At 36.6% G+C, this 25812-nt stretch overlaps 1 protein-coding gene across 9 annotated transcripts in view; it reads left to right on the top strand.

The window, feature by feature from the left end:
- The window catches only part of PCCA (propionyl-CoA carboxylase subunit alpha), a gene marked incomplete at its 5' end in the record, with an annotated part of 354285 nt that overhangs the window by 110566 nt on the left and 217907 nt on the right, over positions 1 to 25812 (top strand). For all 9 annotated transcript variants that reach the window (XM_079721934.1, XM_079721935.1, XM_079721931.1 and 6 more), the window contains 3 exons: positions 10461 to 10539; positions 17405 to 17507; positions 24620 to 24714. In XM_079721934.1, coding sequence (XP_079578060.1) covers positions 10461 to 10539; positions 17405 to 17507; positions 24620 to 24714 — 277 coding nt within the window. The remainder of the gene's footprint in view (positions 1 to 10460; positions 10540 to 17404; positions 17508 to 24619; positions 24715 to 25812) is intronic.

The following is a 25812-nucleotide window of genomic DNA, read 5'->3' as shown; positions in this document are numbered from 1 at the left end:
AGAATGATAGTCCCTGGGAGTTGGGAACGTGTATTCTGTGTCCCTTCTTTCTTTCCCATTGTCACTTGGGTACTTACATTTTCTTTTATTACGCCAGTATACACATTTTGGGTTTAAGCATGATTTCACAAGTTCTCTCTCTGTATTTTACCATGTCATATTTGTTTCCACTGCCTCCCTCTCTTTGTTTTATTGTAGTTCATTCTTGCATGACTTTTCTTTTTTCTATTACTCTACTGAAAAAGGCTCTGCGTAGTGTTGGACACTAATGTGAAGACATTAAGACTGGTTTTTGTTTGGAAACTTTCTGTCTGTGAACCCATTCTGCTCTAATCTATACACTGACATGTGCTTGATTTCTGATCCCTGGATCAGAGTTAGGGATCTAGTATTTTTTATTTGCCCAAATAGAGGGAAATAGATAGACCAGATCAGTTTTTCCCAAAAAAATGTAATTGCCTTTCTTTGCCATATTAAAACAAAGTACTGTTTTGTATTGGTTTACTTTCTTATAACACAGCTTGATTATATCTTTATGTGTATAATATTAGTTCATTCTTATTTAAACTCAGTGTATTTATATAGTTACTTATGTATTTATGTGCACATGGCTATCTTAGGAAAGGCAAAATATCCTGTGCCCACTTCACCCTTTTTCATTTTCCAGTGGTAAAAACTCAGTGATAATAAATATCACCTACACATACCTTTTTTAGAGGTTGTGTATATCTGTGGTAGTAGTAGATACGAATAATTCATAGTTGGATTGCAACACATATATGTTTACATTCTAGCTACTGGATAATTATAGACCGCAGATAGATACAAATATGCATCACCTCAGTCTGAAGTGTGCTAAACCAAAGATATACCAAAACTAAATTGATAATGATAAAACTAAATGAACTATATAACTAATTTGTAATTAAAAGACAACAGTAAAAAGTGGAAAATTATGACACAACATGGGAAATGCATTGATGATGGAATTTATTTTCCCAAATTGCTTGGAACTATCTCTTTGTATTCACAATAGGAACTTTTCAGTGTAGCCAAGTGTTGCATGACAGCCAAATTGCCTAGTAGATTTTGAATTACATTTCCTCTGAAAACTTAGTAATGTGCTAATTTTTATTTGAGTCTATGCAATTGTCATTAGTTTATCAGAGCTCCAGTATTTCGTACTTTTATTGTCCTTTGCCTGTGACCTTAAACAACAAAAATTTACTTTTTCTTTGTCCTACATGTTTATTTCCCATTGGTAAGATTGTGGGGTGGGGAGGAGTTCTGTGCCATCTGAAATGGCCTGGATCACAGAGGCAGGAGGTAGAGGGGTCTCGATTGTGATCAGCAGTGAGGCTTTCTCTGTGGCTCAGCATTCACTATTATATTGCGTTATGTGGTTTTGCCATTTGCATATCATTGTCAGCATTTCCTAAATCTTGAATTCATCAGCTTTTCTCCATTTATCCTACTGTTGTCTTTGTTTAAGGTAGTGTCATCTCTTGCCTAGATCACTGTAATAGCCTTCCACATGTGCTCCTCTGCCACAGATTGGATATCTGTCTTAGAAGCAGACTCTGGAATTTTATTGGGACCAACACATGTGAGGGAGTGAAAGAAACTGGATTGAAGGAGAAGTTGAATTGAGTTGAGATGCAGACTCAACAAAGGCCTTAGCTAATCCTAGAGAGAATTCTGCATATTGGTTGGTCTTTTATAGTTGTCTCAAGTTGGGCATATCTTGGTTGTTTCTAGGTTTTGGCGATTATGAATAGAGGTGCTATAAACATTTGTGCACAAGTTTTTGTGTGGACATAAATTTTCAACTCAGTTGGGTAAGTATCTAGGACTATAACTGCTGAGTCACATGGTAAGACTATATTTAGCTTTAGGTAGGATCACTTTGCATTCCCACCATCCGAGAGTAAGTTTCCTGTTGCTCTGTGTCTTTGATAGCATTTGGTGTTGTCAGTATTTTGGATATTAGCCATTCTAATAGGTGTGTAATAGTATCTCATTGTTGTTTCAATTTGCATTTTACTGATGACATAGGATGTTGAACATCTTTTCATATGCTTATTTGAGTTTTAAGAGCTCTGTATATTTTAGATATAAATTCTCTATCAGATATGTTTTACAGATATTTTCTCTTAGGCTGTGACTTGGGTCTGCATTCTCTTAAGAGTGTTTTTGCAGAGCAGAAGTGTTTAATTTTAATCAAGTCCAATTTATCAATGTTTTTCTTTCATGGATTGTACTTTTGGTGTTTGTAAAAACTTATCGCCAAACCAAAGGTCACCTAGATTTTCTCTTATTTTCTAGACATTTTATTGTTTAGCATTGTATAGTTGGGTCTACAATCCGCTTTGAGTTAACTTTTGTGAAATGTATAAGGACTGTGTCTAGATTCATTTTTTTGCCTATGGATGTCCAGTTGTTCTAGTACCATTTGTTGAAGAGACTGTCCTTTCTCCATTGAGCTGCTTTTGCTTTCTTGTCAAGGATCAGTTGACTGTATTTGTGTGGGTTTATTTCCAGGGTTTTTATGCTATTCCACTGATTGATTTGTCTGTTCTTTTACCAATATCATGGTGATTTTATTACTTAGCTTTATAGTAAGTCTTGAAGTTGGGTAATGTCAGTCTTTCATGTTTGTTACCCTCTTCTAATATTGTGTTGGCCATTATGGGTCTCCTGCTTTTCTATATAAATGTTAAAGTCATTTTGTTGATATACACAAAATAACGTGCTGGGATTTTGGTTGGGATTGCATTGAATCTATAGATCAGTTTGGGGAGAATTGGTATCTCAACAGTATTGAGTCTTCCTATCCATGCATGTGGAATCTTTCTCCATTTATTTAGATCTTCCTTAATTTCATTTATCAGCATTTTGTAGTTTTCCACATATAGATACTGTACATATTTTGTTAGATTTATGCCTAAGTATTGTATTTTGGAGGGGGCTAATGTAAATGGTATGGTGTTTTTAATTTCATGTTTTAATTGCTGGTATTTGGGAATGCAGTCAACTTTTGTACATTAACCTTGTGTCCTGCAGCTTGGCTATAATCACATTAGTTTTAGAAGATTTGTTTTGGTGGTGGTCGTTGTTGATTCTTTGAGATTTTCTTCATAGACAGTTTTATTTCCTGCTAATGAAGTTGTATTTCTTTCTTCCCGATTTGTTTACCTTTTTCTTGTCTTATTGCATAAGGTAGGTCCTGTAGTAAGATACTGAATAAGAGTGGTAAGAAAGGACATCCTTACCTTGTTCCTGATCTTTGGGGGAAAGCATCTAGATTCTCACCATTAAGTATGAGGTTAGCTGTAGGTATTTCGTAGATGTTCTTTATGAAGTTTAAGAAGTTTCCTTTTATTCCTAGCTTGCTGAACTCAATGGCTGTTGGATTTTGTGAAATGCCTTTTCTGCATCTGCTGATATGGTCATATAGTTTTTCTTCTTTAACCTATTGATGAGGTAGATTAACTGGTTTTTGAACGTGGAACTAGCCTTGCATACCTGGCATAAATCCCATTTGGTGATGGTATAATTCTTTCTATACACTGTTGCATTTTTCTTTTCAGTCATTTTATTTTTAAACCTGGAAATTCCATTTTTAATTTCTAAATATTTTCTGTTTCTCTCATCATCTTGATCATTTTTCCTTTAACTCCGTTTCTATGCTTACAGTGTTTGTAATGACTGTAATTTGTAATAGGATTGTAATAGCTGTTTTAAGGTTCTTCATTTCTGGGTTTGTTTCTGTTGACTATTTTCCTTCTGTGTGGATCACATTTTGCCTCCAAACATGTCTCTTAATTTTTTATTGGATTGTAGACATTGTGAATGTTAAATATTGTGTTTGGATTTTCTTATTTCTACTTAAAAGATGTTCAAGTTTATTTTGTTTGATAGATAAGTTAATTGATGTTCAGATTGATACCTTTTAGGCTTTTTTTTAAAGCTTTCTTAGGGCAAGTCTAACAAGTCTTTTTTGTGGTATTCTGATTCAACAAGTATATGTTAGGCTATCTCTCTTTACCTTCTACACTTCCTATCTGTGAGTTCATAATTTCTATTTCATTATACGTCTATGGTTCTTACATGTGTGGCTTATTCATCCATGTAAACCCTTAGCATTTTAGGCAGGAGAGAGAGGTGATCCTATATTTATTTATTTTATATATATATATATATATATTTTTTTTTTTTTAAAGAAATTTTGCTGACGTCTTTGTAGTTTGATGGGACCAATTGTACTGGTAGGGAGCTCTGTTAGGAGGCTGCTACAGGGGTTCTGTGAGGAGATGTGGTCGTTTGTGTTAAGTACAGTGATAATGGAGATAAGATTGGAGAAATTGGACTTTTTAAAAATAAAGACTTCATAAGAGTTGCATACCATCCAGCAGTTGCACTCCTAGACATACACTCTAGGAACCTCTTGCACAGTATTCCAAGCAATGCCTGTAAAAATATTCATGGGAGCATTGTGTGTATAGATCTGAATGTTCACTCACAGTAGAATGAATAATGCTTCAGTATGCTTATACTGTGAAGTATTTCACATCAGTAAAAACAAATGATTTGCAACTACTGAAATTAATTAGTACATTTACTTAGCGATTATTATTTTGCATGCTATTCTTCGGGCACTCTCTTAGCTACTGGAGAATCAATACTGAGGAAGGCAAAAAAACCTGTATCTTCTTTTTTTAAACTCATTTTACTTCAAACAATGTAGAAATTAGTTAAAGCAAGAATCATTAATGTTTACTATTACTATTGGTTGAAATATTGAGTATAGGATATTCACAGTTTCCAAGTTTCCGATCTACAGATCATTTGTTAATTGCAAATGGAAAATGTTATTTCATGAGGAAATTTAATGGACACCATCTTAATCAAGTAGTCAAACCTAACTTTGTGAGGAAAAGGACAAATGGACTTTTTTTCTTTGCTTTGCTTTCTTGTGTAATTTAAGACTGAGGGTGTAGCATCAGCTGTATAGTATTAAATTTTTTAAAAAATTCTGACTCTAATAATGAGATAACAATCAGGTAAATTCAAATTGTGGACCACTCTATACAAAAACCACCTCGGATTTTTCAAAAATTCCCCTCCCCCAACCCAAAAAGGTGTAAGTGAACTGTTTTACATTAAAGGAGAGTAAAGGAATATAACAAATATTAATATAATGCATAATACTTGTATTTATAATTTTCAACTGGGGATTTCCTTCCTGTCTGTCTTAGGCTTTTTCCCCCGATTTTTTGGTTTTCTCTTCTGACGTTCCCTTATCAGAGCCTGTTCTGCCCATCTAGAGGACCGTTTTACTCTCTGAAATAACTTTCATTTCCTTTTGCTTTGAACCTTTTCTTCAGGGAAATAAAGACCTTGTATAAGTGCTTCCTAATTGTTTTTTTTAAATTAATTAATTAATTAATTTTTGGCTGCGCTGGGTCTTTGTTGCTGTGCGAGGGCTTTTCTCCAGTTGTGGCGAGTGGGGGCTACTCTTCATTGCGCTGAGCGGGCTTCTCATTGCGGTGGCTTCTCTTGTTGTGGAGCACGGGCTCTAGGCATGCGGGCTTCAGTAGTTGTGGCACTCAGGCTCAGTAGTTATGGCTCGCAGGCTCTAGAGTGCAGGCTCAGTAGTTGTGGCGCACGGGCTTAGTTGCTCCGTGGCATGTAGGATCCTCCCGGACCAGGTCTCAAACCCATGTCCCCTGCACTGGCAGGTGGATTCTTAACCACTGTGCCACCAGGGAAGTCCCCTAATTGTTTTTAAAAGAAGATCAAAAAAAAAAAAATCACACCTTCTGTTTGGCCCTTGAGAAATTTCTGGTTAGTGCCACCAAATTAGGAATTAGGACATTTCCCAGGAAATATTTCACTGTTTCCTTCTTTTAACTTTTCTTTCTCCATCAGTCATTATATTCTATGAAATTTTTATTCAAGAAACTGTAGGTGAAAAAGCTACTTAAGATTATCATATGACTCATGATTTTTATATCATTAAGATGTCATTTCATCAGCCTTTAAGTTATCAGTTTATGCCACCCTGTATAGGAGCAGGTTTTGCTTGAAGGGGGTTGGTTTCGGGGGGGTTATGTAGTGTGTGTCTTGTGTAGCTCAACATGGTGCTATTAGTTCGTCAAGAAAAATTGTTTCTTTAGGTTTGGAATCCATAACTGTTACTAAATGGGAAAGCACCTAAGCTCCTAGAGGCTTCATTCATTCCCCGTCATCCATATCCTAACTATCAACATGTCATGCTGACTCTACCTCTAAAACAACCTTCAAGTCTCTTTCTCTCTCTCTCTCTCTCTGTATCTACAGCCAAGTCCAGGTTACAGCTCGCTCTCTCCTGGACCACCACAAAGCTTCCTAATCAGTCTCCTTTCTCCCATCTTCGCCCTTTTTCAATTCATACCTTGCAGAGCAGCCAAAGTGATCTTAAAAAATTAGGACTACATTAGGTCAATGTCCTCTCCTATATAACCTTTCCAACTTGTTCCTTCCGTCAGGAATATTCTGCCCTCATTGATTTTTCAGAGGACTTGCTCTAGCTTGTCAATTTAAGTCTCAGTTTAAATATCAGTTTTCTCAGAGAAGCCTTTTCAGGGAAAAGTATCATTAATCATTCTGAATCACATCCCTCTGTTGTTTTTATTGTAGCAACTATTACCACTTAATGTGTTTCACACACACACAAACACTTAGGTGCATGTATATTTATATATAGTTCTCTACTAGATACCAAATATAGTAAGTGCCACAAGAGCAGATACTTTTCTGAATTGTTCATCTTTGTATCCCCTGGAGCCAAAGCAGTGTTTGGCACAAAGTATTTATTCAGTGAATATTTTTGAGTTGATGAATGAAAATTTGATGGTAGAGTTAGAAAGAGGATTGCTGCTTATGGTAGAAAGTAAGCCATACTGATTGCTGGGAGGAATGGAAACCAGAGAAGTTATCTTGTCCTGCAGTTAAACCTGCCCTTCCTTGAAGGTTGAGTACAGAAAAGTAGGAATAGAAACCTTTTAGTACTTTGGTACTAAGTTTCTGTTTTTTTAAAAAAAAATATTTAACATTTTTCTCACATAGTACTTAGTAGATATCTTTTTGGAAGCATCATGCAGAAGGGGAATAAGGAGTGGAGACTTTGTGCATGTTGGAGTTGGGGTGTTAGAAGGAGAGGGGCATGTATCTCTGGGTCTGGGAGGGGAGGTCAGGTAGTGGGGAGTAGGCATTCAATGAGAGGATGGTAAAGGTGAGGAAATATCTGTGAACAGCACTAGGGCCTGAGGGTTTTTTGTTTTTTGTTTTGTTTTTTAAGCCATCTTATACCAGGAGATTTGTCTCCTTTTAAAAACCTTGGAGAATTTTGTTTTGTTATGATAAGGAAGGTTGTTCTGTTTCAAACATATGTCAACTGAAGAATATAAAATTAAAGAAATGTGTTCTACACAAAAGTTGAACAGAAGAGTAAGTACTCCAATGGATTTAAAAAAAAATGTGAGAGAACATTAGTGGATATTTCATACCCAGACTGGGAAAAGAGAGGAAGCAATAGCCATCAACTTGATCATTTCTGATTTTTCCGGGAATGTCAACTTTTGACTGAATCTTTTTTTTTTTCTTTTTCGTCCAGTTCCTGGCACCCCATGGCTTACCCTAATTAGAGCCACAGGCACAATAAGAAAGTAGGGATGACGGACTGGGCTTTTTGATATTATTTAATATCATCTGTGTGGAATATTTTTTTCCCTGCTTTCCAAATAGCTAGATCTCATTTCTCCATGGCATGGTGACAGCATAAAAATATGTACTGTCTGAAATTTAATGACTTACTTGGCGTAAGAAATTGAGTAGAATACCTTACCATTATATTATTTTCAATTATAGCTCAAAAATTATATTGAGTTTGTGACTGTAATGTCCCTAACTTCTACCAGTTTCTCCCTCTCTTCCAGTTGTTTAATAATTTGGCTTGTTAAATTTTTTTTTTTTTTGGCGATACGCGGGCCGCTCACTGTTGTGGCCTTTCCCTTTGCGGAGCGCAGGCTTCGGATGCGTAGGCTTAGCGGCCACGGCTCAAGGGTCCAGCTGCTCCACGGCATGTGGATCTTCCCGGACCGGGGCACGAACCCGTGTCTCCTGCATCGGCAGGCGGACTCTCAACTACTGCGCCACCAGGGAAGCCCTAATATTTGGCTTGTTAAATTTTTGTCAGGGAGTCTTCTCTTCTGGGTTATATGTATTCACAGGTCTAAAGCTGCATTGCCTCCTTTGGAGGGACCATATTGCAATTGTCTTATTATATATTGCCCTGTTGCCTGACAATTTCTCACCTTTTCTGAACATACAATAGTTTCTTGTTGACAAATTATTTTATGTGTTTTGTTTTGCCATCTAATTCCTTGTTACCAAGGACAATTTCCCAATCTTATTTTGAACCTTACAAATCCCTATATAGTCCAGGGTCCATAGATGAATAAATGACTAAGATGAGATTAATACTGGAATCAGAATAACTGCAAATTTCCTAATCCTCAGCGGGAAGTGAAAATAGTAGAGATATGGGATGTGGATATCATACCTCTCGTGGTTTCCTGTTCACATGGATAAATAGTTTTTGATGGTGAATTGATGACATGTTTTTTGGGGATAAAAAAGACCTTAAGTTGTTTTTAAAAGGATTTCTCAGGCATGCTGGTTTCTAATGTTTAGATATTGTTTCTTCACTGCTCAAAAACAAGCTAATTCTTCTTTACTGATCTCAGTCTAATTCCTTTATGTGGTACTCATTGTGAGGCTGCAGCACTGAGCAAGACAGGTGCCGTGCTTATTACTCTCCAGCAGGACCGGTAGCACGCAAGAGTGTGTAGCGTAATGTGCTCCCGGTTTGTGCTTTGAGTTCTCTTTTCCTCTGCCATCCTGCAGACACTCTGTGTGCTGCACATTGTTTCAGTCCTTTCTTCAACCTGCCCTGTGCTTCCCCCGCCTCCGTTTCTGCTGTTCCTGCCTAACATGTTCATGTCCTGCTCGCCCTGCATAGCCTCGTGTAAATGGCCCTATCTGTAATATGCTTTTCTTAATCCGCTTTCTCTTACCTTCCTGGGATTCTTTTCTGAATTCCCATTGAGAGAATTATTTGGGTACTTTCCCTCTTTCTTCCTAGATTATAAGGCTCCCAGTGTGAAAATACTATGTTCATCTTTCTTGCTCTTACTGCACTTAGTATTGCTTTTAAAATGCTGTCCCACATAAGTCTATCTCACATAAATGTAACCAACATCAGAATTTTAAAAATTTAATTACTTATGAATCACTTAGGAAGCAAGTGCCATTTTAACTAAGTTGAAGTTAAGTGATGTTTTGTGGTTTAGGGGTCAAAGGTCTGTGACATTTGGCCCTGTCTTCCCTTTTCGTGAAGATCCTATAGCTAGAGTGTAGTGCTATTAGAGCATCACAGGTCAGGAGGAGTCCTTTAAGGGCTCACTGACCTCGTCTTTCTTCAGAAAAGATCATAAACAAGTGGTCTCAGCCATGAGTATCTCCACCTTATTGTCGGAGAACCTCTAAACAAAGAGACTTCACAGCGTTTCTGGATAAATCATTGTAGATGACTCATGCTGTCAGAAATTTTACTTTATAATAACTACTCTAAATACGCAATCCTCTTTGCTAACAACCATTTTATTAATTTTCTCTTATAAAACTTCGGCTGGAAATGTCCTTTGTTTTGGGCCTGACTTTGTATTTTCACAATATTCCCTAAGTCTAGATATGTCATGGCCTGTTGACTGAGTGCAGTAGTGCCGTAGCTTCTCCACTGATACCAGCGAGCTCTGCATCTTCTGCTCCAGGCATAATGTACCAGCCATGGCTTGATGTTTCCCAAAGCCATCATGTCAGTTCTTGCAGATAAAAGCTGCAGGGGTTCCCTGTGATTTTTCAGATGAAAATACCTCAAGTACCTGTAAACCATTACTTTTGGAAAAAAGGGAATTTAATTTGTTATGTATGCAAACAGCAGTTTTGGGGAATCAAAAGAATGTGTGTGTACGTGTGGGTGGGTGTGTGTGCACACGCGTGTGTGTTTCCTTAATGCTATAAAAGTTGTTTCTTATATCCTTGGTTAATTAATACTGTATCTATTTCCATTTTTGGAATCCACTGTCAAATTACGTTTTCTTAGCTTTTTATTTCATTATTGGGGAAAATGTTATATTTATTGATACAAATAGTCTTTTTCTTTTAAAATGATCACATTCATTTAAAAAATATATGTAAGATCATTACACTGATATTATTTTCCTGACTCTAAAGAAAGGGACTTTAAAATAAATTAGTTATTGTCTTCTGTGTTATCGAACATGTGGTCAGTTGTCATGTTCATGCATCCAAATGATCAAAGTCTGAACTTCTGTCTAATTCTTCCCTGCTGTTAGGCTACCCTGTTATGATCAAGGCCTCAGCAGGTGGTGGTGGGAAAGGCATGCGAATCGCTTGGGATGATGAAGAGACCAGGTGAGATTCTGTCCAAAATATACTTTTGATGAAAATTGCAGTTACTAGAGTTTTATTAAACTGACAAGTAAACAGATACCAGAAGCATAATGGAATAGTTATAATAATCATCTAATTTTTACTCTTCTAGATGGGAAAAATTGAAATTATGCAGAAAATTTTCTTATTTATATTTTGATGATGATTATCCTATTATCGAAAGGTTTTTACTTTCTTAAACATTAATAAAGGATTATCTCTTTTTTACAGTGTATTTTTAAAAATTATAGTCATGATTTTGTCTTCTAGGCAAAAATTACTAACGTTTGGCTATGTAATTCTGAATGTGATCAAAGATTTGAGCCATATATATTTGAAAGCAGTCATAATTTTATCTGTTTATGTATTAGTATACATTTGCTTCCCTTTGCTTGTCTATAAAAACAGTGAACTACTATTATAACTTTATAGTGTGAAATATATTTCCTTTTGAATTTGAAATTATTGTATGTCCTTTATATGCAGTGCACTCTGTTATGAATTTAGAACACTTTCTTAGTAGTAGTTTCAGAAATTAAAAAAAACTTTTAAAACAAAAATTTGAAAACCTAATGTATTGATAACATCATGGGGATTAGAAAATAATTTTTTTGAACAACTGCCTAGTACAAGCAGGTTTCAAGGGACTCTATTCAGATTTGTATTACATACTTCAAGGTTTGGCAGCAAGAGAGATTTATGTCATTTTTTGAAGGAGGGGAATTTAAAAAATCACTGAATTATTATTGTTAATGTTGCCTTTCCTGCCCTTTCTCTACCCAAAAGTAATTTGATCGTCCAAATGGTTAGTTCTGTTTTCTCCCTTTCTTTTCCCTTTCTTCCTATTCCCTGAAATCTCTGAAAGAGAGAAATCTGGAGTAGTTGGTGTGAAAGTCATTCAATACAAATCTAATTCAGAAATTAGGTTCTAAAGTGAACATACAAGGTAAAAATCTCCTAGAGGCAATATATTACCCTTTAAAATCTGAGGGGAAGACACCACACTGCAGACTTGTACAGATAGTTTTAACTCTAGAAGACAGTTGTCTCAGGACACCATTGTTTCTTTGGTTGTGTGTTAGAGGTGGGGTGATAATATGTGCCCAATACAGACCTTTCAGCCCCAGTCTCACGTTCAGTGTGGCACTGATACCAGATACTGACTGAGGTAACGTCAGATTCTCCTCTCCCATCTTACACTTACCAGCATAAATAAACTCATTGCATGGATTGGTGATATTTGTTATTGAGATATTTGATACTGAGAGCCTCCTGTGTGACGGGCAGTGTTTTAGGAAGGTTCCAGGAATACAGCAACGAACAGAAACAGACAAAATAATCCACTCCTCTATGCAGTTCTCTCTCTCTATTCCTCTATACGCAGTACATAACTGGATCAGGAGTTCTGAACCTTTGAATTCACAGACCCGTAAAGTTCAGGGACGTTTGTGCACCTGGATAAGGAAAAAAAGTACATATTTCTTTCACTAGCCTCTAACTGGAATTTAGTGTTTCCTCCAATATAGACAAGCTACAATAGGAGTAGTATCTGTGGGACTTTTCACCCTTTAAGAGATCCCTTATATTATCACATTACATTGTTGCAGGTATCTCTAAGTTGCAGTGATTGTGAGACTTGTTGTTGGAGCTTATTAACGAATAAAGAACCAAGTGCATGGTACCCCAAATTTGTTTTTAAAAAATATTTTGATACCTGTATTTCAGTATAATTTGTTTCTTATGCAATCCTATGCATATTCTTTTCTACATTTTAAATCACTTTGAACCTTATTTTGACAAGAAGTTCCTATGCTGCATGATACTGCCAAAGGCATCCACGACATAAACAAGGTTCAGAAACCCATTCTGGTAGGAAGAGACAAACAATGAACAAGATGAAAGTAAATCACATCCTATTGTGGAAGGTGATAAGCAATATAAGAAAAGTAAAGGAGGAAAGGAAGAGACATGGGGAGTGTTGGAGGGAATTCCCATTCTAAGCAGGATTGTCAGGGCTGTCCTCACTGAGAAGGCACATTTGAGCAAGGAGGGAAGAGTGTGGGGATTAGGATTCAGGCGAGGGAAGAGCAAGTGTGGAGGCAGTGACGCAGTAGTGTGTCTCGAGAGATCCAGGGCTGGCCAGCTGGTGGGGGCAGGGGGAGGAGTAGAAGGAAATGGGGAGCCGATTGTCTAGGACCTCGTAGGCCATTCTTAGTGAGATGGGGGGCTACTGGAGGATTTGAGTAGAGAAGTCACAATCATGGAACTTCAACAAACTCCTAACATTATTTACATGTTTTGAATTATAAAAATTTTCAAATGTGCAAAGATGTAGAAGAATACAACGAACTTCTATATACGCATCATCCAGATTTACCAATTGTCACGATATTGTGACTTAAGTTTTCAAAGGATCACTGGTTGCTCTCTTGGCAATAGACTTAACAGGGGGCAGAATCATGAACTCTGGAATCAGGGAAACCAGTTGGGAGGCTGTTGAAATAATCCACGCAAAATAATGGTGGTGGTGGCTTTCACCAGTGTAATGGTGGAAGTGGTAAGAAAGAGTTTAATTCTGAAAGTAGAGGCAACAGGATTTTCTGAGAGATTGGATATAGAGTTTGAGTACTTGAGGATGACTTGCAGGCCCTGTTTAAGTTATCTTATTTTTTTGCTCTTATTCTCTCTTTGGCCTTAGTGTTGATTTATAAGAATTAAATGGATATGCTGCAACACTAATTCACTTGAAAATTTCTTGGGAAATGCCGAGAAGTTAAGGTCAGGGTGAGGGTGTTTATCTTCAGAATTGAGATGCTTAATTGAAGAATGGTCTGCTTCTTAGCCTCTCTCTGGAGCTCTTTGCCTGGCGTGGTTCCTTTTGATAGTGGAGACTTGCAGAGCGTTGGTTAACTATGTGAAACGTTTGAAGTTGGACTGGCTGGTTGTTGTGTGTGGGTGGAAGCAGGCATAAGGGTAGGAGGCATACTTAGCGCCATTTTTTTTTTTTTTGCGGTACGCGGGCCTCTCACTGTTGTGGCCTCTCCCGTTGCGGAGCACAGGCTCCGGACGCGCAGGCTCAGCGGCCATGGCTCACGGGCCCAGCCGCTCCGCGGCATGTGGGATCCTCCCAGACCGGGGCACGAGCCCGTGTCCCCTGCATTGGCAGGCGGACTCTCAACCACTGCGCCACCAGGGAAGCCCTTAGCCCCATTTTTACCACATAATTCGTCTTATCTGACTTTTGAAGTTCAGGCGTTGAAGCTATCTCTTGTGCTTTATTTGTAAGCCCTGTGAGTTAGTGGACGTCTCCACTAGGAGAGGTTGGGCTTCCTCACAGGATGGTGACTTTAGACTTCTTACATAGTGACCCAGGGGTCCAAGAGTATTTGTTTCAAATCCAAGTGGAAGCTGTATCACTTTTCATGATCCAGTCTCGTAAGTCACACAGCTTGCCTTCACCATATTTTGTTGATTACCAGTGAGCACAAGTTCTACCTGAATTCAAGGGGAGGGGCATTAGACTTCACTTCCTTGTGAAGGAGTGGCAAGTTTCTTAGAAGAGCATATGGAATGGGAGATGCTGTTGTGCCATGTTTGGAAAAGACAATCTGCCACAGTCTATTTGTAGTAAAGAATGAGGTAATAAAGATGTTAAACACAACTTAATGGGTTTATAAGAGATGTGTATTTTGTGAACTCTAATTTTTTTATCAGTGTTTTCCCCTTTTATATGGCATTTATATAGCCATTTCACTGAAAGCCTTAGCACTTATGTTTCCTTATTGTTCTTAGGATCTCATATTTCTTACCAGTCATTTCTCCAGGGCTACTCATAGTAACATATTCTTTTATGGTAGGATTACTCTTCAGTTTCTTGGCAATGAGATGTGCTATGCTGCTTTTAACCAATGGATTTTAATTTAGAATTCAGTGTTTTTGGAAATCTCTGTATCTATTCATATATTGGGCATCTTTGGTCAATAAGTTAACCCTTTCTTGGTCAGTAAATGTCACATTGTTTCAAAATATTTTCATATAATTAGTAAAAATACATACATAAACAATTTTCTACCTAAAATTACTCTTTTCAACTAGATAAATAAGCCATCTCTAAAACTTTGTTGAAATTAACAAAAGTATAACATTATTTGATATAATGATACAGGACCCTCATTTTAAAAATTTGCTCTGTATCCTCTGTTAATTTGGAAAAATCAAAACTTTGGGAAAATTGAGAGAACAGTCCAGAAAGCACCCATATATTTGTCTTCTGGTGTCACCAACTGTTAATATCGTGCTGCACTGCATTTACTCTTTCCTCCCTCGAGGAAGACATTTTTGTGCATAATCCACAAAAATTTTTAACATTCTTCAGATGGAAAACTTAGTAGCCATTAATTGCTTTATTCTTTTTTTTTTTAAACATAGTTATTGGAGTATAATTGCTTTACAATGGTGTGTTAGTTTCTGCTTTATAATTTTGCTTTATTCTTTTATCTTAAGGAGTGTGTCCCTCTTGTAACATCTTCAGGGAAGTCGCATCTATCCTTATCTTAGAATCTTTAGAACGTCTGAAAGATTTTAAAAAGTATAGTGTTTGTTGTATTGTATAATAAATTAGGGTAAGAGTCATGGAGGTTGTTGAAAGTAGACTCAGATATTTTCATAATAATCTCTGGCTTTCTTTTCCTTATCCCTATTTATTTATTTAACATCTTTTTTGGAGTATAATTGCTTTACAATGGTGTGTTAGTTTCTGCTGTATAACAAAGTGAATCAGCTATACACATATCCCCATATCTCCTCCCTCTTGGGTATCCCTCCCACCCTCCCTATCCCATCCCTCTAGGTGGACACAAAGCACCGAGCTGATCTCCCTGTGCCATGCAGCTGCTTCCCACTAGCTATCGATTTTACATTTGGTAGTATATATATGTCCATGCCACTCTCTCATTTCATCCCAGTTTACCCTTCCCCCTCCCCGTGTCCTCAGGTCCATTCTCTACATCTGCATCTTTATTCCTGTCCTACCCCTAGGTTCTTCAGAACCATTTTTTTTTTTTTAGATTCCATGTATATGTGTTAGCATGTGGTATTTGTTTTTTTTGTTTCTTTTTATGGCTGAGTAATATTCCATTGTATATATATGTGCCATGTCTTTATCCATTCATCTGTCAATGGACACTTAGGTTGCTTCCATGTCCTGGCTATTGTAAATAGAGCTGCAGTGAACATTGTGGTACATGACTCTTTTTGAATTATGGTTTTCTCAGGGTATATGCCCAGTAGTGGGATTGCTGCCTTATGCCAATTTAAATGAAATGTTATGGCACACATGGAAAATTGATCACGTCTACATTTTGGAGTAACCCCACTAAACTTTAGGTGTTGTGAGGGCAGTTTCTGTTTTAATTTTGTATTTCCATCACATATATATATGTACCAGGCACATAGTTTCATGAGTAGTAAGCATTTATTGAATGAATGTATTACTGAAAACATGTTGCTAATGCTTTCAAACCTGATAATTTATTTGGGTGACTTTGAGTTTTTAAATTTTTGGTATTTTTGATTTAAATGCAAAATGAAAACTTTAAAATCATTAGAGCAGAGAGAAACTGTAAAGTACTCTGTTTTTTCCTTGTGAGTCATTGTATCCCATCTAATAAAAAGTTAGTTATATGGTATTGAAAACAGTGATTCATTGTGCTTCCGTTTCTTCGAGGTTTGCAGTCTCCTGAGATCTAAACTCCATTCCCTAAAATCAAGGGAGTAATGGAGGACTAAGAAAACGTGATACCTTTTCTCTGAGAATGCTGAGAAATAGAAATGTTTGCCATATGTTTTCAAATTTATCCTTCTAGTCTGTGTTTACTTGCAATGTTGTATTTTCCAAGCACACAAACAAATGAGATAGTTATTTCGAATATTGCCAGATGGAGTGTTTGCAAATGAAAGGATTAAAAGAATTTTAATGTTGGACATTATATACAGGTATTTGATCTGAAGATTAAGAAACTACTAATTACATATAAAAGGAATTAAATTTTATACTCTTGAGTATATCAATGAATGGAATATAACATATTCTAGTTAGTGTTAGGTAAGCAAGTTTGAGTTTTTAATAGACGGAGTGAAATTTCAAAGTGTATGACTTTAGTAAGCATATTTTAATAATGATAATGTTTAAGTTATAGTTTGGAAATAAAATATATAAAGCAATAATTAAATTCATATTTTTATTTTAAAAAATCGAACTTTTAAAATTTTTGAACAGTTTTAAAGAGATAAAATTATAATGATCTGTATGGATGTGTGGGAGGTCATTGCTTTTAAAGTTGTGTATTTAAAATATCAGGGAGTCTTCTTGAGGACCCTCCTTTTGTATTCTTACTGAGTATATCTGCTGTGGCTTTGCCCCATTTGTGCAGTTGTCTAGGTCCTTTACTTTTTTGTGTGCATCTTCTGACTTTTGAGCCAAATGTATATGCATTTTTATATATTTTTATTAGTGGAATTAAGGTATAGTAAGGTCAAAGAAATGACATTTTATATGTTTGTATGGTTTATTACAAATACCTCATTTTTAACAGTTGGTGAAATAAGTATTGGTATTCCTGTTTCTATAAAAATCTAGGATCAGGGAAATTAAAGCATTCACCCGGAGTCACAGAGCTAGTGAGTAGAAGAGTTGTTCAACCAAAATTAATTGAGTTATTGGTATATTAAGTGAATTTTTCTCTGCTTTGTTCAGAAGTAAGCACAAATAAACCTTTAATTAGTTTTCTTTTATATCGAGGACTGTATTTGTTTTGTGTTCATTTGACTGTTCTGTTTTTCTTTACAGGGATGGTTTTAGATTTTCATCTCAAGAAGCTGCTTCTAGTTTTGGTGATGATAGGCTACTAATAGAAAAATTTATTGATAACCCTCGTCATATAGAAGTCCAGGTTGGTACATTTTAAGATATCTTTTGAATTATTATAACTTTAAAATAATATTGCTTACTCCTATTAGAAACACATCCTTTCTTACATTTAGAATGATTGTGAAAGTTCCGGTATGTTCAAATAAGTATGAAATAGAGAATGTACATAAGTTGATCGCCTCCCTTAGGAGTCTGGTATCCTTTTCTCAAAGTGCCAGAATGTTGATTGGATGGGGAATGATACAGAAGCCCAGCTCCAGAAAGCAGTAGTCACAAGATGTCCGTCCAGGCCGAATATATTCTACCTATAGGCGCACTCAGTCCCCTTCTGATACTGGGCCACTTTGGGGCATTTTTAAAAGAAAAGTGCCTGACCTGGACTCTTGTCTCATTTCAGTTCACAGATGTCTGTGTGGCTTATTGTGGCAGGCGTTCTGCTATTGGATAGAGATGAATAAATCATTTCTTCTACTCAGATTAAGATTGTAATCCATCTGTTAAAGTGGTTGTGGAGGTGTGGCTTTCAGCAAAATAAAATGTTTTTTTTTCTGAAATAAAACACAGATGAAAAAGGAAAGTCTGCTGAAATTTTCCCGTCAGAAATGCCTTGTGCTAATTTTACACATTGTGGCTATGAATCGATATGTAACAATTGAAATTGATAAACTATAAATAACAGATTAGAAATCATATTGAAATGAAAGTATTATTACTTTTTTCTTAATTTTGTGTGGATAGAGTTCCAGAAAATTAAATAAAAGGTTATTTGCTGCCCTTGTGACTTCTGATGGGGCATAATAAAACAAAGTCTTAGATTTTGTCATTGTGTTTTCTAAGTTTAATTATCACTTTACATAGATATTATTTGTAGTTAGGAAATCTTCATGTAGATCCTCAAATCTTCCAGAGTGGAAAAAACAAATTGCAAACATAAAATCAATTTATATTTTTAAAACATTGAACGTAATGTATTTCTTTCTTTTTTTTTTTTTTTTTTTTTTTTTTTTGCGGTACACGGGCCTCTCACTGTTGTGGCCTCTCCTGTTGTGGAGCACAGGCTCCAGACGCACAAGCTCAGCGGCCATGGCTCACGGGCCCAGCCGCTCCGCGGCATGCGGGATCTTCCCGGACCGGGACACGAACCCGTGTCCCCTGCATCGTCAAGCAGACTCTCAACCACTACGCCACCAGGGAAGCCCTGTATTTCTTTCTGAGGCTAGCAGATTTTGTTTTGTTTGTTAGTTTTTGTTTTTAGATATTCTAAATTGAAATATCACATATACAGTGAAGTCCACCTAAGTGTACAATTTAGTGAAAATTTATTTATATACATATATAACTGTGTAACCACCATCCAGATCTGTATATGGATCATTTCCGTTATATCAAAAGATTCTTTCATACCATTTCCAGTCAGTCCTTCTCCTTGGCCACCAAATTTAACTGCTGTTCTGACATCTAATACCATAGATTGTTTTTGTGTCTTCTTAAACTGCATATAAATGGAATCATATGATACATACTTGCTTGTGCTGGCTTCTTTCACACAGCATCATATCTGAGGTTCATGAGGCTGTGCATTATCATTCACTCAAAAATTGCTCTGTGGTGTTCCATTATTTGAGTAACCTGCAATTTATCCATTTTTCTGATGGTGAACCTTTAGGTTGTTTCCATTTTTTGATATTATGAATAAACTGCTATGTCTTTTTATGAACATATATACTTTCGCATATACTGAGGAGAGGGATTGTTGGATTACATGGTCAGGTTATGTTTAGTTCTAATAGATACTCTGGTTGTTCTATCAATAATACATACCCCTGCCCATGATATATGAATGTTTCCAGTTCAGCCATCTTTTCCAGCATTTGGTGTTCTTAGTTTTTTAATGTTTAGCCATTTTGTTGGACATGTAATAGTATGTCTGTTTTAATTTGCCTTTCTCTGATGAATATTGATGCTGAGCATGTTTTTATACGTTGATTGACCAAAATTGGATATCTTATCTTGTGAAGCGACTGCTCAAGTCTCACCCTTGCCCCCCTTTTTCAAATTAGATTTTTTGGAATTATTGAGTTTTCAGGGTTCTATATCTATTTTGATTATGAGTCCTTCACCACACACACACACACACACACAGCATATCTTCCCCCCATCTGTGACTTACCTATTCACTTTATTAATAATGTCTTTCAAGGAATAGAAGTTCTCAATTTTGTTGAAGTCCAGTTTAAGTCCAATTTGCGTACCCAAGTTAGGAGCTTTATTGTTTTAGCTTTGGTATTTAGGCCTGTTACTCTCTTTGAATTTTTTGTTTGTTTGATGTGAGGTGGAGTCAAAGTAAATTTTCTTACATTCTCATACCCAGTTTTTCCAGCATCATTTATTGTGGTGTACATTTGCTGTAAATTAAGTGACGTTTGGTCACTGTCTTAATCATTTTGGTTTTGTAGTAAGTGTAAAAATTTGGTACTGTAAGTGCTCTAAATTTATTGCTTTTCTTCAGATAATGTTGGCTTTTTTTAGATTCTTTGAGTTTCCATGTAACCTTTAGACTTTGTCTTGTCAATCTGTCTCTACCTTCTACCTACACTCCCACCCTCCCCCCACATCAGATGGGATTTGGATTATATTGAATCTAGAGATTATTCTGGGGAGAATTAACATCTTAACAATATTGAGCTTTCTAAGCCATGAACTAGAATATCTTGTCATGTATTTATATCTTTAATTTCTCTCAGCATTTTTTTGTAGTTTTGAGTGTAGAGGTTTTATCTATCTTTCATTAGATTTATTCCTGGATGTCTGATAAGTTTTGACACTATTATAAATGTTATTTTCTAAATTTCATTTACCTATTGATTGTTGCTTATATGTAGCAACAGTTGAATTTTATGTATTAATCTTGTATCCAGTGTCCTTTTTAAATCCACTTGTTTATTTTTTGTGTTTTGGTTATCGCTGAGTGATTAACCATCCCCAAATGCAGTGATTTGAAACATTTAAGGTTGTACAACAATGTGAATGTACTTATTTAATGCCACTGAGTTGTATACTTAAAAATGGTTACAATGCTAAATTTTACCTATATTTTGCCACAATGAAAAAAACTACACAACATTTAACTATTTCTTATAATCCTGTGGGTTGACTGGGTTTGTCTGGGCACATCTTTTGCCTCACTAGGTGTCTGTCCACTGGGGCAGTAGTCATGTTGGGGCTTGACCAGTTTGGAACATCCAGCATGAGCGCCTTGGAGGATTGACTTGAAGGTGAGGTCAGCCAAGACATGGGACAGCTCGGCCTCCCTCGTTCTCTCTTTATTCATTCTTGGGGCATTTCCACATGACTTCTCCATGTGGAATTTCTATCAGGATATCCAGACTTCTTATATTGAGTATCAGAGCTATGTGAAGTAGCCATTCTGCCTTTTATTTTTTTTAATTTTATTTTTTTTGCGGTATGTGGGCCTCTCACTGTTGTGGCCTCTCCCGTTGCAGAGCACAGGCTCCGGACGTGCAGGCTCAGCGGCCATGGCTCACAGGCCTAGCCGCTCTGCAGCATGTGGGATCTTCCCGGACTGGGGCATGAACCCGTGTCCCCTGCATCGGCAGGCGGACTCTCAACCACTGCGCCACCAGGGAAGCCCCATTCTGCCTTTTAAAGTTTAGGTGGCACAGGATCACTTTTGTTGCATTTTGCAAGTCACTTGGCCAGCCTAGAATCATTGCCATAAGTGCTTATGCAAGGGTGTGCATGCCATGGTTTGTTATATTCAGGGCTGTTTTTGGATACTAGTTATCACAACCCTTTCTACGGCCCCCAGTGGTCATGTCCTTCCATAGGCAGAATATACCTACCTTCCTTCCAAGACCAGAATCTCATATTCAGACTTGGTTCAGGTATGGATGAGACTTCTTGTGTATGGTTTCTCAAGAGCAGTTTTTGTGATGTGAAGATCTCTGTATTTAAAGATAGTGTGACACTCACTTATCAAAAATACAATGATGAGAAAAGGATATGACACTGCAATGAATACCCCCTATTCAACAAGGTAGAAAAAGGGAGGCATACAGTATTCAGTGGTTCTTAGCAATCGAAACCCAGAAATTCAAGCTGAGAGATCCCTTTGGAGGGTTTTGTAATAATTCTAGTGGGAGAGGGTAGCACCTTGGGCCAGCGTGTGGTGGAGGTGGTGAGATGTGATTGAATTCTGGATATTTTGTGAAGGTAGACCGGATTTTCTAAAGATCGGATGTGATGTACAAGAAAAAAATAAGGCATCAAAGATAGTTTTAGGCTTTTGGCCTGACGAATTATAAGAATGGGACTGTGTTACTGAGAAGGGAAAGACTGTGAGAGGTAAATGTTTTGGGGGAGGAAATCGGGGTATGAAGTTGGACCAATGAAGGTTGAGATGCCCATTAGATATCAAAATGTAGGTGTTGAGTAAACTGTTGGATATTTAAGTCTGTAATTTAGGGGAGATATTTGGGCTACCCTTCCTGTAAGATCCTAGAGGCAAAATTAATTTTCCCTCCTTTTCTATATTCCCCATCTAGCACTTATTTGTGCCATTTGAAGACCACTTACACCATTTTATCTTTAGCTATCAGACTTTCCTCATACACCAAGAAGTCCTTGAGGACAGAGGCTGGATCTTATTCATTTGTTGTCCCTAGCAGCCAGGCAGTGTCCTTCACATTACTAATACTCAGTAAATGTTTGTTCAATTGTTTTAAATCATTGTATTTCTACATAAGCTTTTAGTTTATTTTAATTAACCATGGCGTATATCCTAACCGATATTTTTAAACTTAGGTGAAAATATCTCCCAGTAACTTAAATAGGCAACACAGATGTTTCCCATATCTGATCTACACTTGGAAGGTTTTTTACTTATTTTCTTCAGTTTTAATTAATTAATGTTAGATAATTTGTGCACATGATAAAGGGTATTCAATGAAAAGTAAGCCTTCTTTCACCCTTGTCTCCAAGTCCCCTGGTTTCTATCCCTAGAAGCAGGTACTGTTACTGTTTTTTGAATATCCTGCCATGGTCTGTGAACTATATACATGTATATCAACAATTGTTTTTCACACGAGCTATCACATACTGTGTTCTTTCTCATGCTGAAACTGTGTACTGGCAATAGGAATGGCACAGCTCTGTGTGGTTTAAACCAGGGCACTGATGGCATTTTATGGGCTGGATCCGTGGATGTTAAAGGGCTTGCCATTATGTGGAACAGTTTATTATGATAAAGCTTTTTCAGTAAGCAATATATCTGGGAGATCTTTCCATATTCAGTACGTGCATATCTGTAAAGGGCTATATTAAAAATTTAAAAAACTCATGATGTGTTTAAGTATTAACTTCCCTTACAAGCACTTTTTATTTATAATGTTTTCTGGTTACTTTGTCTCTTCATTTGATTAATGGAATTCCCTGGTTGTCCAGTGGTTAAGACTTGGCACTTTCACTGCCCTGGCCTGGGTTCAATCCCTGGTCTGGGAACTAAGATCCCACAAGCTGCGTGGCACAGTTACACAGACTTCAGGGAAAAACAAACTTGATTCTGTGTATATTTGAATCTAATATTTTACAGTTGAAAATGTTTCTAAGAATTCTTGGTTATTGTGGCTTTATTTCTTGGAGACTAAGTCTACTTTCACTTCCACGTCAATTAGAATAAAAAAGGAGGTAGAATAAATTTAACGATTAAAAATAGTTCTAGATGTACTTCATGCAGTCACCTTTGAGTCTTAGAAGTAAAATTCCAACTTACTGGCATTTCATTACTGTAATGTTTTCCTTTGTTTGGAAGCATTCTTGAGGTTTAGGTAGGTTTTATTCCTAAAAATTAACCTTGTAGTCATTTATTAACTGTTCATTTTATAGTTTATTATACTTGTTAAACCATGATCTCTTTTGATTTGATGTTTTCAGCAGCCATGTAAAATATTAAGATGATATTGTCTACTATTTATAATGCATGGGAAAACAGTGACTTGCCCAGAGAGGTGGCATAGCTGTTTGGAGCTTAAATTAGTGCCTTGTTTTTGGCTTCTAGAAGAGCTTTTACCTCCGTGAACTTAAATATATGCATTCAGTAATATGCATCTACTCCTTAATCATGAAAATAGATTAATCTATTTCTGATCAAATATTCTATGCAAAAACATTAATAAAGAGCATGTTTTACTGCTTCCAGATTTAGCTAATAAGATATATGTTAAATTTGAATTTCAGATAAACAGTGATTTTTTTTTTTTAAGTAGAAGTATGTCCCATTCAGTATTTGGGATATATTTTTTTTTTTTTTTTTTTTTGCGGTACGCGGGCCTCTCACTGTTGTGGCCTCTCCCGTTGCGGAGCACAGGCTCTGGATGCGCAGGCTCAGCGGCCATGGCTCACGGGCCCAGCCGCTCCGCGGCATATGGGATCCTCCCAGACCGGGGCACGAACCCGTATCCCCTGCATCAGCAGGCGGACTCTCAACCACTGCGCCACCAGGGAGGCCCGGGATATATTTTTATTAAAATTTTTATTAAAATTTAAAACTCCAGTTTATTTCCCATTATTACACATGGGAAAAAGTATAATGTTATATATTAACCCCAGACCTTTTACCAGTTTCTTATAACAAAAATAAAGCACAGTAAGAATATCCATATATAAGTGACAGACCACATACTGGTTGTAAGTGAAATAGCATTTCCTGATCAACAGACATGATAATATTAACAAACAGATGTTTGTAATAATACTTATGGCTCTCCTACGTGCCACTGAAATCTAGAATGTATTCCCTTTATTGATGCTCATTGTCCCTCACAAAATTGGTACAATTGATTCTGATATTTTACCCAGTGTATTGGAAATGTAAGATGAGAATTTTTTCCTCAAGTCTTTAATAAAAGTGTTCAGTTGACTTTTGGAGTGGTAAATATAAAATTTTCCTCCACTAATGTCAACCAAAAGAAGACTGTATTTGAGAGGTACATATGTTTTATGAGGTTGGAATATTAAAATCCAAGGGGTGTTGCATGGAGAAAATGTTAATTGGGCACATATGCTATGGAGATGGTTCTATAATTTTTCAAGTGGTATTATTTATTGCTCTTTCAGGTTTTAGGTGATAAACATGGGAATGCTTTGTGGCTCAATGAAAGAGAGTGCTCAATTCAGCGAAGAAATCAGAAGGTGGTAGAGGAAGCACCAAGGTAAGAGCTTCTCCCAAGGAAACTTTATAGTAGTCTGATTTTTATATATTTCACATATTTCTTTCCCATTTTGTTAGCTAAAATTGCTTTAATAGTAATAGTAGAATCTATTAGTGTGTATATATTAAAAATTTTCCTCATTGAGGTATAATTGACACATAATTATCTCTTGAACAGCACAGTTGTTAAGGATGCTGACCCTCCATGCAATTGAAATCCACATATAACGTTTAAAGTAGGCCCTCTGTATATGTGGTTCCTCTGTATCTGCAGTCAACTGACCTTGGATCTTGTAGTACTGTATTATTTAGTATTGAAAAGTGTAAGTGGATCCTCGCAGTTCAGACCTGTGTTGTTCAGGGGTCAACTATATTATATTAGTTTAAGGTTTACAATATAACGATTCGATATTTGTGTATATTGTGAAATCACCATAGGAAGTCTAGTTAACATCCGTCACCATATATAGTTACAGAATTTTTTTTTTTGTAATGAGAACTTGTATGATCTACTCTCTTAGCAACTGTCAAATAAGCAATACAGTATTATCATCTATAGTCACCATGCTGTACATTGCATCTCAATGACTTATTTATAACTGGAAGTTTGTACTGTTTATGTCCCTCTCCCCCTCAACTGTCAATCTGATTTCTGCAGCTATGAGCTTGTTGTTGTTGTTGTTTTTTTTAAAGATTCCACATATAAGTGAGATCATACAGTGTTTGTCTTTCTCTGTCTGACTTATTTCAGTTAGCATAATGCCCTCAAAGTCCATCCATGTTGTCACAAATGGCGAGATTTCATTCCTTTTTTGTTTTTTTGGGTTTTTTTTTTGGCCATGCAGCTCGTAGAATCTTAGTTCCCTGACCAGGGATCGAACGTGCACCCTTGGCAGTGAAAGCACGGAGTCCTAACCACTGGACTGCCAGGGAATTCCCAAGATTTCATTCTTTTTTATGGTTGAATAATATTCCACTGTGTGTGTGTATGTATATATATACATATATATAATATACATACATATATATATATACCACATTTCTTCATCCATACATCAGTGGAGACTTAGGTTGTTTCCATGTCTTGGCTATTATAAAT

The sequence above is a fragment of the Hyperoodon ampullatus genome, assembly GCF_949752795.1.
Source record: "Hyperoodon ampullatus genome assembly, chromosome: 16".
NCBI lineage: Eukaryota > Metazoa > Chordata > Mammalia > Artiodactyla > Ziphiidae > Hyperoodon > Hyperoodon ampullatus.
Note: the sequence above shows the minus strand (reverse complement) of the source record. Positions and strands in the feature narration are given on the sequence as shown.